Source organism: Aphidius gifuensis, linkage group LG1, assembly GCF_014905175.1.
Source record: "Aphidius gifuensis isolate YNYX2018 linkage group LG1, ASM1490517v1, whole genome shotgun sequence".
Classification (NCBI taxonomy): domain Eukaryota; kingdom Metazoa; phylum Arthropoda; class Insecta; order Hymenoptera; family Braconidae; genus Aphidius; species Aphidius gifuensis.
In genome coordinates, this window is record NC_057788.1 from 30,113,126 (window position 1) to 30,129,260 (window position 16,135).

The 16,135-nt window shown below is 22.2% G+C and overlaps 1 protein-coding gene across 1 annotated transcript; it reads left to right on the plus strand.

The window, feature by feature from the left end:
• Positions 1-1,799: 1,799 nt before the first annotated feature.
• On the plus strand, positions 1,800-15,394 carry LOC122847557. The gene is made up of 5 exons (XM_044145332.1): positions 1,800-1,882; positions 1,975-2,429; positions 2,505-3,080; positions 4,385-4,395; positions 14,893-15,394. Exons 1-5 carry the CDS (start codon positions 1,864-1,866, stop codon positions 15,392-15,394), a joined length of 1,563 nt encoding a protein of 520 aa, XP_044001267.1. The 5' UTR covers positions 1,800-1,863.
• Positions 15,395-16,135: the final 741 nt, after the last annotated feature.

The window sequence follows — 16,135 nt, forward strand, 5'->3', positions numbered from 1 at the left end:
ATTTTATTTTTTATATCCACGTGGATGTATATATTGTATGTAGTGTTATAGATACAGTGGGCTACTCAAAAAACGCTTTTTTTCGTTTACGCTCGACCTGGAAAATACGAGGCACACGGTATTGTTGTTTCGAGGATTGGCATCATTCCAAATATCCCTCTTTACTTTGTCAACCCTTTTTCAACATTTTTACATAGACAAAGAACCCAGTATTATTAAAAAAATAAAATAAATAATTAATGATATATATTTATGTTTATTGAATATTAAAATTAATTGAATATGTATTTTTTTGTCATATTTCAAATTTACATTTGATTGCATAATAATGTCTAGACTTGAATTTAAATTTGGACGTTTTATTGGTTTTTGATTATGACAGGTTTTTAAACAATTTTTATAATTCTTTTATTTTTTTTTTCCAGTCGATTGTTTACTCAGATAACTTGTCTGACTAAAAATAAAAATTGACTTTTAATTTGTTACTGGGAATTAAATATTTTTTGAAATTGTTTTTTTTTTTTTTTATATGATTTAAATGAAATGATATTTTTCTTATTTATTGTAGTATTTTTTTTTATGTTGTTAAAGATGTATGTATTTTATTTTTTTAAAGAAAAAAAAAATATATATTCAAATAGATTTAAGAAAAGGATTTTTTTGAGATTTGAAAAATATTTTATTTTTTTTTATTTGTGGCTTATGTGATATAGCAAAATGGATTTTGTGGATTGAGGTACATCTCTGGTAGATAATACCCATGAACTGCACAATGTGTATAGGTATATATGGAAATAAGGCATGCTTCGAGAAATACGAGTTTTTATTGAAATTTGAAAAATATATAATATAAAATACTAAATAAAAAATTACAGTGAGATATAAAAATATATATTTTTTCTTTGTTTAAATTTTAAAATTATTTATTTATTAATAAATATTATTTTTATTAATTTATTTTAATTTATTTTCGTTATTATGAGAATGATATGAAATTTTAGTTTTTTTTAATTTAATGATTTTATTGACCTACAATTTAAAATTAGATAAATTGATAAATTTTTTTTTTTTTTACAAAATATATTTATATCATTTATTCATTATTAATTTATTATTTTTAATCAAATAAATTTTGATTTTATATTAATGAACTTTTTGTAATTAAAAAAAAAATATTTGAATAACATAATGTTTTAAATTTTTTATTTAAATAATTTTAAATTTGTCGACGAAATAATAAACGAGTATTATTTATAAAATTCCAGAAAATATGAAAATACGAAAAACATTTTTTTTTTTTTTTATCATTGTGGGATTGATTAGAGCTGGCTATATATATGTGTATTTTGTTTTCTATACAGCCAGACACAAATCTACATCAATAAACAATTTAATGCATTGATTAAAAATACTCACACATATTTAAAAAAAAAAAAGATAACACGGTATTTAAAATGAAATTGAGTAAACAACTTTATCTTTTATTATTTAAAGAAAACACACCTTCCTCCACGTCATGTTTTATACATATAGATATAACATATGTTTAGTAAACAGTCGCTAGTTTGACCTGTGATTGTCAAGACAGCATTAAAATTTAAACTCATACTCACAATAAAAAAATAATTAATCAATAACACTAAAATGTTTTTAAAAATATAAATATGAAAATATTTTTAACAATTATAAAGTGTTAAAAATAAATATAAAAAGAGTGTTATTCAAGTGAAATTTTTCGTAATGAAAATAAAAAATAAAATTGCTCGTTATTTTAAAAAAAAATTTAGAAAAAAAAAAACGACAATTAATTCACTAAATAATGATTGTCTTATAAATATATTCAAGCAAATTCCATTAACAGAAATGCCAAAAATAGAATCAAGTAATTATTTTAATAACTTAGTGCAAAAAAAAAAAAAATATACATTGTTAAAACAATAATAATAATATAAATTCAAATTAAATTTTTTCTAGTTTGTCAAAGTTGGACTGACGTATGCAACAAATTATACTGGCCAAAGATAAAATATTTTTTCTTTACTGGACATTTTTTATCGAGCCATTTAAAAGGTAAAACAATTATCAAACAATTATTATTTCGATTTGGAAAATACGTGACGAATGTATCAATTGAATCCCACTATTATTCAACAATATTATTATTAAATTTTATGAAAAATTATTGTCCATTTATATTGGACATAAAATTTACAATAAAAAAAACGAATAATACAGAATTACGACAAGCAATTGAAAGTATTAATTCACTCAAAATTTTTAATATTAATGATGATTCAATTGATGACGAAATTACTGCTGATAGTAATGATAATTTTTGGGAACCAATTTTGCTTGAAATACCAAAAGCAGTTGAAGGTCTTGATCTTTACAGTGATGACAATCCAACACCGAGAATTGAAGATTTTAGTGTGAGTTTTAAATATAAATTAAAGTAGCTAAATATTGATTGGCTATTTTTATAATTTTGTTATTTATTTTTTCAGATTTTGAAAAGGTTTTATAATCTCTGTCAATTGAGTTTACATAAAGAAATACTTGACAGCAATACAATCAAAATAATTGCTGATAAAAAATCATTGATTAATCTTGAATTGATTGATTGTATATTTCTTGGTAACACAGTGTTTCTATCAAATTTAACAAATTTAAAACAGCTGACGTTAATTAATGCCGAGAATTTTGATGATGATACAATCATTGATATTACAAATAAATGTCATTACATACAATATCTGGATTTATCAATGTGTAATGATTTTAATAATTCAACACTCAGACAACTGAGTAATTTAGATAAACTTCAAGTGTTGAATTTAAGTGGAACAATAAATGTTGATGACAGAATTTTTTATCATATGTATCATTTAAGAATACTTGATTGTTGGGGATGTCAAGATGTCACTGATGTTGGTATTGGGATCGTTTTAGATCAGTGTGTTAATATTGAAAAATTATATATTTCTAAAACTGGAATAACACATGAGAGTATTATAAATGCAGCTAAAGTTAGTAGAGATCGTAAAAAAAATATTGTTTTAAAAATTTATATTTGTGATTCAGTGATTATAGGTAATTTTAAAAAATCAGAATTTTATAAAAATGATGATTATGATTATGAAAATGAGTTGTCTAAGTTAAAAATTTATTAAATTTATTTTTGACTATTTTCAAGGTAAAATGTCTGTGATAATAAAAATTTTTAGTGTGTTTAAATATTTGTAAATAATTAATTGATTATTGAATATTTATGGTCAAGTTGAATTATTTAAAATCTCAGGATAAATTATTTGTTTTACTTATCTTTATTGTGATAAAAAAAAATATATATATAAATTGATTTTTCGGGGTAGAGAAAAACCGTTTCGTTACGAAATAAATGAATATTTTTTTGCTATATTTATAAACTTAAATAAATGACAGTAATTTATTTATATATGATATCGAATGTTTATTTTTAAAATATCAAAATGTATATAAATAAGGATATAGACTATCGAAATATATTTATGTGCATTAATATATTATTTTTTTTCAAAATAAAAATATCACATTTCTTTTTTGTTTTTTTCATGAGAAAGAAGAAAAGAGAAATTATAAAATCACAAATTAATTAAACGACAGAAATTATATTCTAAAATGATATCAAAAAACCAAATGTAAATTTAAGTTTGAATTTTAAAATAATAATCAATTTTCTACCTTAAATTTAGATCTTTTTAAAAAAATAAATTAAACTAGATATTTTTAGAAATTTTGTGTGAATAAAAAAAATGTTTTTGATAGTGAATTTCAATTGTTAATGAAATTAAATTATTCTAATAAAAATTGTACAAAAAAGTGAATAAATAAATATTTTTTAAAAATAGATACAATTGATTAAACTCAATTTAATTTATGTTAACTTTTATATTTTATTATACTGAAATGAAGGTGGTCTAATGTCATGGGTTTGCATAATTACAAAGAGTAAATAAATGAGCCAGAGATAAAATATATATATATTATAAGCGGTAAAGTATACGAAAAAAGCATTTAATTAATGAATATTGTAAAATTACAAATCGCGAGAGCTTCACATTTCGATTATTTATTGTTTATATGAGAGATATCAGATTATACAGTGTGTATGAATTTTGTAATTGAATACTCGAATAATAAATTTCTATAACCAACAATAATAGTATTTTAATATTTATAATAAATAGAGTTTAATTATTTTTCATTTTAACAATGTAATTTCAACTTTTTCTTGAACTAATTTTTTATTCTTCAACAATTAGCTGTTCAATAAATAAAATTTCATTATTATATGTTTTTAAATAATTATTTAAATCTTGATAATTAATTTTTTATTTTTCAACAGAGACAATCCGGGTATTTTTTTTAGCATAAAAACGTACTGACCTAGGACAACGAGAAAAAAATATCGCATCAACTGGAGATTCAACAGAAATAAAAAAAAAAAATCAATAAATAATGATAATGATCAAAGAAAGTGTCATAAAACAATGGTCTATTTTTTTTCCAAATAAAACTCACACCGCTACAAAAACTCAATTATCGTCAATAAAAAAATGACTAAATAATCGCTAAAATAATTATAAAATTACGATAATAATTTAATGAAAAATATCAAAAATATCATTAAAATAATTATAGAAAATATTAAACTACATACCATACGTGTAGACAGCTCCAAAAAATTTTCAACAGCCATTAAACTGCGTCATTATTTATCTTGAAAAACTCACGAGACAATAAATATTAAATTAACTCAAATTGTCACTCTTCATTACACCCACACACACTCACATTTGATTTTCACGATAATACATATCAAATAATCGTATTTAAATAATTAATTAGCACTTAAAATTAATTACACTCACAGAAAAGTAACAATAAAAAAATTTACATGTCTCGTGCCAATTGCCAAACACTACACTAACTCACATATTGTCACATAATGGCCGACAATTTAGTTTTTTTTTTTTTTTGCACCGCGGGAGGGGTAAGAAAAAAAAAAACACAAAATGCAAAATATTATAAACATTACACTGATATTATTTATAGAAAAAAAATGTCATCAATTTTATTAATATTTATTTTTATTTTCAATGTGATATAGAATTATTAAAAATATATTTATTTATTTTTATTTTATTGCTCTCTCTCTTCTTCCGCTTCCGGCTTCCCTTTTTTTTTTTTTTTTTTTTTTTTTTTTCGTGCCTTGTCCCCCTCTGCCGTCTTGGAGAAAAAAAATAAAAAAAAATCAGTTACACTTCATCTTTTTTCGGGCAGTCCACGCTCGCTTCACTCCGAAATATTTATTGCGTTTTATTGTTAATTTTTTTATGAGTTAATTAATTATAAAAATATATCAGTTTAAAATTTTTTGTGTTGTGAGTGAGTGTAAAAAAAATAAATACATGAATTGGATATAATTCTTGTCGTGATTTGTTTTACCTGTTAATTAATTTCGAATATAGTTTTTATAAATTTAAAATAAGAGTGATGAGTGCCGTTTTATTAGTAATTAATAATTATTTTACGATTATTTTACACGTTTGTCGATTTTTTTATTACTCCATTGTACCCCCAGCCCCCGTGAGAAAAAAAAAAAAAAAAAAAAAAGAGTAAATTGGCGGCCATTATGTGACAATATTGAGTCAAGTGTTTGGCACGAGACACGAAAATTTTTATTGTTGTTTTGAGTATAATGCGAATTTTAAGTGTTCAAGTGCTAATTAATTATTTGTGTCGATTTGAGTTAATTTAATATTCATTGTCTCGTGAGTTTTTCAAGATAAATAATGACGCAGTTTAATGGCTGTTGAAAATTTTTTGGAGCTGTCTACACGTATGGTATGTAGTTTAATATTTTCTATAATTATTTCAATGATATTTTTAATATTTTTCATTAAATTATTATCGTAATTTTATAATTATTTTAGCGATTATTTAGTCATTTTTTTATTGACGATAATTGAGTTTTTGTAGCGGTGTGAGTTTTATTTGGAAAAAAAATAGACCATTGTTTTATGACACTTTCTTTGATCATTATCATTATTTATTGATTTTTTTTTTTTTTTACTTCTTTTGAATCTCCAGTTGATGCGATATTATTTTCTTGTTGTCCTGGGTCAGTACGTTTTCAAGCTAAAAAAATATATAATATTATGAACTCATGACAATGTCACTCACGGTTCTTGTCAACATGCTCAATTTTTATTTCTTATTTTTATAAAATAATATTTGCATTTATTTTTATATAATTTATTATTTAATATATAAATTATAATTTTCATTTAAAATTGATAACACAGTAAATTGACAAATTTATATTACAATATATTAACATCAGATAATATTTGTGTAAACATAATTATTTATTTCTGTTGATATACATTTATTTATGAGAGACGTGTAATTGAAAATACCCTATTACAAACTCGTCAATTGAACAGATTAAATTATCAAACTCGAAATCATTCTGCAGTTTCACATTGGCTATCAATAAAGAGGAAATTATTATCTCACTTCAGTAAATATATATACAACATTGTATTGACAAAACAAAATAGAATAAAAACAATCATAATTAATTTAAAACAATATAATAATAATTAAAAATAGTAATAGTTACAAAATAAAAACAATTTTAATATTAGAGTATGAATTATTACGTTATAAATAACAACAATAGAAATAGATCTTAGAACGATTAAAACGTTCATAGTTGTTTGTTGAGCAACATTGAAAGTTTTAGATAATTATCACAAAACAATAATCAGGATAACTTAAAACTAGAATACTCCAACTTTACTTGATATATTAATTCAAATTTACAAGTTTATTACAACAATAACAACAATGCATATTCCCAAATTTAAAAATACAATTGCCCTTTAAAAAATAAAAATATATCATTATAAATCCAACTTTTTAATTACGAAAAAAAATTTAATAAAAAGAGTATTTTTCAATTTTAATTACAATCAGTTAAAGATTTTTATAAATTGTTAAATTATATTTTTATATTATTAATAATAAAACAGAATGACAAATTGTACAACTAGTAAATTTTTGAACAATTTAATATGTAATATATGTAATTTTGTGTGTTGGCTATATATGAATGTGAATGTGGTAGGCCGATTTAACCAGCCACAAACTTGAAGAGAGAAAATAGTGTTTTTACCATTACCAATTTTACCCTCGACCTACGTCAAGTGGTAAGAATATGCAACCAGAATATATAGTTAGGTGAATATTGCTTTCTACAATATTTCAACTGGTGGTCTAAGCTGCTTAACTTATACTACACCATGTATTACATATTTCGCTGGATCTTTGAGCTTGTATTAATGCATTGTCTCTATTTATAAAATATCTAATTATCATTTATTCAATGCACATGATATTTATTATTCTTCAAGAATAATTATAGAGATTTTTACTTTTTAATAATTCAGCTAATCTTTTAACAATTTAAATTAGTATTTGTTGATGATTTATTCATTTACTCATTTTACAATTGTTTGTTTCAACAGCTAATTAAAAATGAATATTTATCATCAATAGTATAATTATTTAAATATTCAATCCATCAATATAGAAGCATGTAATATATATTATTGATTATTTTGAAATTATGATTTTAATATCTTCATTGTTTGAGAATTATCATATTACAAAATAATAATAGAAATCAATGCAGATAAATCACTCAATGAAGAATAAAAATTAATAAAAATATTTCCATTTAAACCAAATTCAAATAAAAAAATTAAAACAAGTCGTAAAAAATCAAATATTATATTATTTAATTGCGAAAAATAATATAATTTAATTATTTTTAAATTATTTATAAAAAATTCTGCACCTATTTAGTTTGAAAAAAAAAATATATTCTCTATGTAAATCAATCACGGCTAGTTGTAAAATCAAAATAAAATAATAATAATATGATTATATATAAAAACTAGGCAAAGGTGAAATGGTTTTAACATATATCTATTGTGTCAACGTTACAAAAGTTAAACCAGTTGGAATAAACTGGAAAACTCGATGGTGGAAAAATAAATCGTTTTTTAACGTGACATTCACAGTCGCGCGGCAAAAGATATGACATTGGTGTGGTAAAAAAAAATTTAAAAAACAAAAAAATAAAAAAAAAAACCTAGGGGGATAGTAGTAGCTATAGTAAAAAAAAAAAAGTACAGTAGTTGTATTGAGAAGGGGGATGAAAGTACAGATCACATCGTTGTGTTTCACACACACATCAGACAGAAAATAGAATGCTTTTCAAATGTTTTAAAAATGTGTGTGTGTTTTTTTTTTTTTTATATTTTCTTTTATTTTAAAATTCAGGTCACGTATACGTGTACCCGGTGAATTCGATAGAGTACCTCTCGTTTATACATATCCACATGTATGTATACAAAAAAAAAAAAAAAAGAGAGCCGGGATATTGGAAAAGTGGATCGAAAATACAAATATAACGAAAAACCTTTAATATAAATATATTATATAAATTTTTTTGCCAAACAGGCGTGACCTTTCTTCTTCATCCTTAAATCTTCATTTTTTTTCATGTTTTTTTTTTTCATTTTTTAACGTTGAGGTTTGGATGACGTTGAAAATATGAGGTTTGTATGTAACGAAAGCCATAAAACACGTACCTGGAGGCATGTCGGTCTATGTTAGTTTAACGGTATACGCCATTTCATTGTAATCCACATATATATTTTCAAATATGTTGGCATTCATAAGGTTTATGTAACTCTCCACCCATTCTTGTTTTTTATTTATTTTTTTCCATAAAAAAAAAAAACAATCGTAAATGAGAAATAATAAAATTTCGACATTGTAAAATAGAAAAGTCAATCATCTATTTTCCTGTTTCGAAAAAAATTTAACCGCAATTTTTTTTTTATAAATTTACCTTATTATATTAATTCAATTTAAAAAGTTTTAAGTTTGTATAAAAAAGTTTTAAAAAAATTACTTGAAAGTTTACAACCCTCATATAAAGTTGAACTCTTTTTAGCTACTAAATTTTTCGTCAAAAAAATTTAACATTTTTACGCACAAACTCACATCATCATCTCACTCAACACTTTTATAATTTTTTTTTTTTTTTTCTTTTTTTGCTTTCTTCAATCTTCATCATCTCATTATTATTTTTATTGTTATTATTTATTATAATTTATTATTTTATTATTCAAGTTTTTTTTGACGCTTTTATTATCACTTCTTATAGTTGTTGTTTTTATACAGCTCTCACCTGTAAAATACTTTTAAAAATTTTACCCAGATGAATAATTTTTAATCTCAAAGTTTTAATGTTTATAAATTTTTTTTTTTTGAATGAATTTGTTTTTGGTATAAGAGCTGATCCACTGGGTCCACTTGATGGCCGATATTGCAAAGTGCAAGAGCTTTAAAAAATATTAAAAAATAAAGTTTTAAATGGGACATTTATAAACAAAATAAATAGATGAATAAATACTCAAGTAGATGCCATTTTTTTTATTCTAAAATGTTGGCTATATAATATTTCTTTTTGAAGTATTTTTATTTATAAAATAAACAAATAAGTGTTAAGTGAGGTCAATGTTGTAAGTTGTTTATATATTTGTGCACATACGTTTTATATTAAGTACATAATTTGATGTCGTTATTTTTATTTTTTTAAATTTTTTCAAATAAAAGTAAACACGATAAAACAGCTCATTCATGTTTTTATTGTTGTGTATAAAACCTTTGCGTGTTTTCGTATTATTCTTTTTTATATTTTAAATTTAAAATACGCGCGGAATTTTTTTTCATAAAATACAAGTCAATAATTTATATACAGCTGGGTGTATATATTATTCTTGATATAATCTTTTTAATTAGAATATAAAAATTGTTTATTACATAATAAAATATATAATTAATGATAAATAAATATTAAAAATTTACTCATTACTAGAAACTGTCGATAAAAAAAATCTGAAAAATAAAATTCAATTTTTTTAGAAATAAACAAATAAATAATAAATAAATAATGCCCGATCCATGACGAGAATTTTTTTGAGAATAGTCAGATCCTGTTTCTATTTGCTGTAAAAATTTGAAAAATATCTATCAATGAGTTTTCCTAGGAGAATTTTAGAAAATAAAATAAAATTTCACAAAAGAAAACTGAAAATTTCTTTTTTTTAATTTTTAATTTTCCATATAAATTTTTCATTGGCTGATGATAAAAATAAATCTCAAATAGACCAATAAATACTTAATTAGAAAATAGAAAAAAAAATCCCCTAAAAATTTACAAAATAGCTCTAATAAATCTTTGAGAATTAATTAATTTCCTGTTGTTTTATATCCAAAATAATTCCTCGAAATATTTTCGTTTTTTTTTTATTTAAAACTATACGCAATTCATTTATAAACATTTATTTGATCGTAAACCCTATGAATGTTTTAGTACGATAATTTTACGCCTTTAATCCTTCTTCCGCAAAATTTATGCTCTCATGAATTCCTCACGAAAGTGTATAGTCTTGCTGCCACTCGTAGTTGAGTTTGGTCCTCACCTTCTCGCTCTTACCTTATGTATAATATATAATATAAATATATACCAAGTATCTATATGTATTTGAAGTAGGTATTCAAGTTTATAAATATATATATACATGTGTGTGTGGGGGTGTAGTGTAACCCACCTTCAACCCTCTTAACCCGATTTATTCTCGTTTGATCGTATTCCCAAAATAATCTACATTCCGTTCTCGTTTCAAGCCACATGCTCTCGTGATCAAAGAAGGGCCACGTGCACGACACACATTCATAAATTTTTAATACATATTTGCTTATATTTATTCACATACATCAATATTAATATTAAATAAATATACATTACATTTGACAAATGATAAAAAACTACTACGAATAATTTAAATAAAGGTCTTGCATCGATTTTTATTTTTATTTTTTTCTTCTTTTAATAAATAACATAAATTTAAATTATATATTTTCATACAGACGCATGTAAAATACATCAAAAGATAATTAAAAAAAAATGTCAAACTATATATTTTTATTTTTGTTTTTATAATTAAAAGATTTTTAAAAAAAATTTGTAGTTTTTTTAAAAAAAAATAAATTAATGAAATGAAATTTTAAAAAAACTAAAATTTAAAAATAAAAGGACATGCAAGAGTTTGTATTTTTAATTGGACAACTTGTATTTACTGAAACATATTTAATTCGCAATCCTATTTATTTTAATGAAAAAAAAAAAAAAAATGTATATATTTTTTTTTATGGAAATGAAAAAAAAGAAATTTTTTGAATAGTATTTTATAGAATTTGTATTTCTGCAAAATGACGTTAATTATAATTTTTTTTAAATACATTTTCTCCGAATAAAATAATTGTAGAAATTAATAGTTATCATTGATTTTTTATAAACAAAAAATTTTTTATGTTCATTTTTTAATTTACATTTTTTAAATTTTTTTATTTTCATTTTAATGATAATTGATTTCGTTATCGTATATTGGCAAATATCAAATTAATGTTATTGTTTTATCTAATGATCCATACATGAGACTCAACAGAAATTGCTTTGAAAATCCTTCTACGAATTTTCCTATCTCGAAAATTAAATATACGCACACAATATTCAAAATAAACGCTCCAGGCAATATACTCCAGGTTATGCAAAAAATTGAGCGTAAATTTCCATCTGAATTTTTATAAACAGCATAATCTCTAAAATAAAAACACACACCTATTAATTTAAATATATAAAATTGATTTTTGTTATTTAATCAATTAGTCATTATTGATAAATAATCAAATTAATTAAATTAATAAGCCATTTATATAAATATCAACTATTATCTAAATGTAATAATCAAATCAATATTTAAATTGATACAACCTTTTTCCTTTGAAAATCCTTTAGTCAATGCATATAACAATCCACTTAAAACTTCAACTTTGAACTAACTGATAAGAGATTAACTTTTCGATAACGATGCATCTCAATGAGATATAAAATAAAAGCCAACTATATATGTTTCATCATGCACAAGTCGATTCAGTCAACAGACGGCTTACATGATTGATAAATCCGCTCCAATCATTTTCTCCAATCACAGGTATCAAAGCCTTTTATCATCTCTAATTTATTATTGAATACATCAAGCTTAAAATAAAACTATCTTTTAAAATATAGATACCTTAAAATCATTTGTAAATCATAAAAATATTCCACAAAAGTTTGTCTCAATTGAAAATAAACATAAAACCCATAGAAAGATTCGAAAAAAAAATATCTTAGAATATAATTATGATCAATTTTTTTAGTCTAATCAATAAAACAATTGTGTGTAGGTATAATTTGCAAAGCAATATGTTTACTGATAAATGATATTGATACAAGTGAAACATATGCGTCACATATATATGTACACATGCAAATATATTTATTGATCCCTTTGTTTTCACTTTGTTCTTTGATATATATCTATATATAATAATAATATATACAATGAATCGAATTAATGAGACATAATTTGCCTATGGATGCTAATTAATGTCTGTTGAAAGTTCAACGATGCATTTATTATTATTGTGTGTGTGTGTATATGTATTAAGTGGTTGCAATACATTCACATATATTTGGTGAGTTTGTATGCAACATATATGTACACATTGATATGTCTGGATGTTTTTCAAACTCTCTCAACTGTTACTCCCATCATCATCATCATCATCATCATCATGATAGTTCCAACAACCACTAACAGTCAGTTCAACTTTTATAAAACCCCTTTCTATTTTTGTCGATGGTTTTGTAACAAGCATTCGCTTCTATGCGACTAAAAGTTGTTACTGTATAGAAAGAGATAAAATTCCTGAAGGGGTAGTTTTTGGGAAAATAAATATATATAAGCAAAAAGAGTGAGAAAATTTTAAGAGGCATACCACGATTTAGCCATTGCCTCTGGGGAGTTTTCACGAGGGTGGTTTTAAAAGGATAAATTTATAAATATATATTTATGATAAATGAAAAACAACTTAAAGTACGTGTTTGTCCATCTGTGATATATATGGACGAAAATAATTTATATTTTAAACTTTATAATATTATCGTTATATTGCTTTTGAGTTATTTATTTTTTTTTTTTTTTATCTCATTATTACTCAATGAGTTTTAAACTTTATAATAAATTTTTCATTTAATTCAAGTTTAATTTGTGTTTATAGAGTTTTGAAATTAATTTTCATTTTTAATTGTTATTCTTATTTTTTTTTGATATTTATTTTAAAATAATTTTCGTGATGGGATTGATATATGAGTGATTTTTTTATTCATTTACTTTATTGTAAATTTAATTTTTTTTATATGGTAAAGTTTTGGTGGTTATTGTTTTTATTTTTCAATTTAAAAAATTTATTTTAGATTACATTTTTTAATATTAATAAGTTTTTTTTTTTTTTTTACATCAATTCTAATCTTGTTTTGAAATTAATTATCTATGATTTTTATTTTTTCAATTATTTATTGAGGAATGAATAATTTTTTCAAAATTTATTTTGAAAGTTTTTTTATTTCATTTTTTTTCGCATGAATTTTTTATATAATGTAAGAGATGTCATTAAGTATTAAAAATATTTATTAATCATGTCTCGATTTAATTTATTTTGTGACCTAGAAAACGGTCGAAAATAATTTTTTTTTTTTTTTATTAATGTGATGTCTGTTAAATAACAAAACTGGTGATTCTTCTATCAAAGGTCACTAACTAAATAGAACATATGATAAAGAGCTAAAAACTTTAAAACATAGAAAAAAAATTATATTTCACTTGTTTCTTATTTTTTTCTTGTTACAATTTATTTACTGAATTTTTTCCAATTGATTTATTCAAAATGTTTGACTCTTATTTTATTAGAAAATAATAAAAAAATTATAATAAAATAATATTAAAAATTATATAACATGAAATATTAATAAATAAATAAATAATAATATAATTGCATTCAACTAAATATATATATTTTAAAAACGACATGTTCGTTTTTCTTTTAAATGTCTTTGATATACCGCTCAATTTTAGTAGATTAAACAATCCCACTCTCATCAAAAAATAAATAAAATAGTCATTAGTAAAATTGGTATAAATATGTGACCAGTTTTTATTAATCTTCAGTATAAATTAATCAATTCTTCTACGAAATCAACTGTCTGATCTGTTTTTTGCTGGTAAGATAATACAATAAATTATTTTTTAAAAATAATAACAATCTAAATAATCAAATAATGCTTTATAATTTTAATTTAAAAAATTTTTTTTCCACTGAAAACACTTGAATAAAATAAAATAAATAAATTTTATAGTCAAAATTTTTTTAAATAGTATGAAAATATTTTTTTCAATACAAAATAGACAATAAAATATATCACCTGACATTTTAATTGATCAACTAAATAAATCTTAGAAGATTTTTTTTTTTTTATTGGCGATAACTAATCACAAGTAAATTCAAATTGACTCAAAATTTTCTTTTTTACTTATTAATTTCAGATTTATAAAAATATATTAAACAATAACAATAATTTTTTATTGAAAGATAAAAGAAAAAATTGATTGTCATGCGTTTGATACTTGTTTTTATTTTAACTGTGAGCATGGTTGTCATTGGAATAGAGGCAACTCCTACATTTTATGATAGTATACCAGGAATAGCACAAGTTAAAATTGCAATTTTATATTTGATTGGTGAAAGAAACCAAGCAATTCAATCATCAATTAATTTTTTAAATATGACACATTTACTTGAAAATATTGCAAATATTGATGACAGTATACCTGGTTACGGTCATGTTAAAGCAGTTGTAACAGAAATTAGTGGAAATCATGAACGTGCTGTTGAAATATTTGAAGCAGCACACAGATCAGGATTTATATTGTTTGGTTGTGTTGTAATTGGTTCACCACTTGGTGGTGTAGCTGGTCTTCTAGCAGCAGATTTATCATCATCAATGTTTGAGCGTAGACATGTTGGTGTCATTGAACATGCTTTTCATATTGAAAATAAAACAGCAAGTCAAAATATTGATCTTGTGTTGGATTTAACACTTGCAGCAACTACAACAACTAAATTACAAGCATCTGTTGTTCCTCATCCACGAAGAAAATTTTCAGTTGAATTAAAAATGAAAGAAATTGGTGATCCAATTTTAAGAAATGATCCACGTTCAATTACATCACAAAAGTCTGACGAGAGCCTAAAATTATTGATTCAACCTTATACACCAATGGATCATGCTAAAGAAGATAAATTACATAAAAATAAAACTAATTAACTACTTGATAAGAAACTGGGTCAATGATGTTGTTGATGAAAAAAGATTTTTTTTATTTCGTTACACCTGATTAAAACTATTTAATTGATTTTTTTTTTCAATCTGATTTTAATTATTAACAATATAATATTTTTTGATTTTATTTAAAAAAAAATTATTTAATTTACAAAACCAAACTTTATGAATTAAAAATTTCAAATGAATTTTTAATAATAAATTTTTATTTTTTTTTCTTATTAAATTAAATCAAAGACATTTTATTGGAATTCAGTTTCATCTATGAATTTTTTTATTTTATCGTTGTTGTTTTAATTTATTATTTTCAAAAAGTTACATCATTCAATTTTTGTATAATTAATTTAACAATAAAAGTATATTGTTTTGATTTTTAATTTATTTATTTCAATTATTTGTCTATTTAAAACTTGATATATATTTTACTATTAAATATTTCTCTTTGACATTTTTTATATTGCTTTATCAATATTAAAAATATTTTTTTACATTTTTACGATTTAAATATCTCGTATAATATTTTTTCATTTATTATTAAACATATTTTATTAAAATATTAATAAAAAAATAATGAATATAGAGATAAATTTATTGAAAAATATTTAGCTCGTTGAATTTTTTTTTTTCATTGTAGAAAATTCATTTTAAATAACTTTTGCATTATTATTAATCAAATATTTGAAATATATTTTGTGATTTTTATTTTCTCTATTTTTTAAATAATCT

Excerpts from the sequence above, each read along its gene's own strand:
- LOC122847557 (XM_044145332.1), top strand. Across the intron at positions 2,430-2,504 it reads CGAGAATTGAAGATTTTAGT|ATTTTGAAAAGGTTTTATAA; the intron begins GTGAGTTTTAAA and ends TTATTTTTTCAG.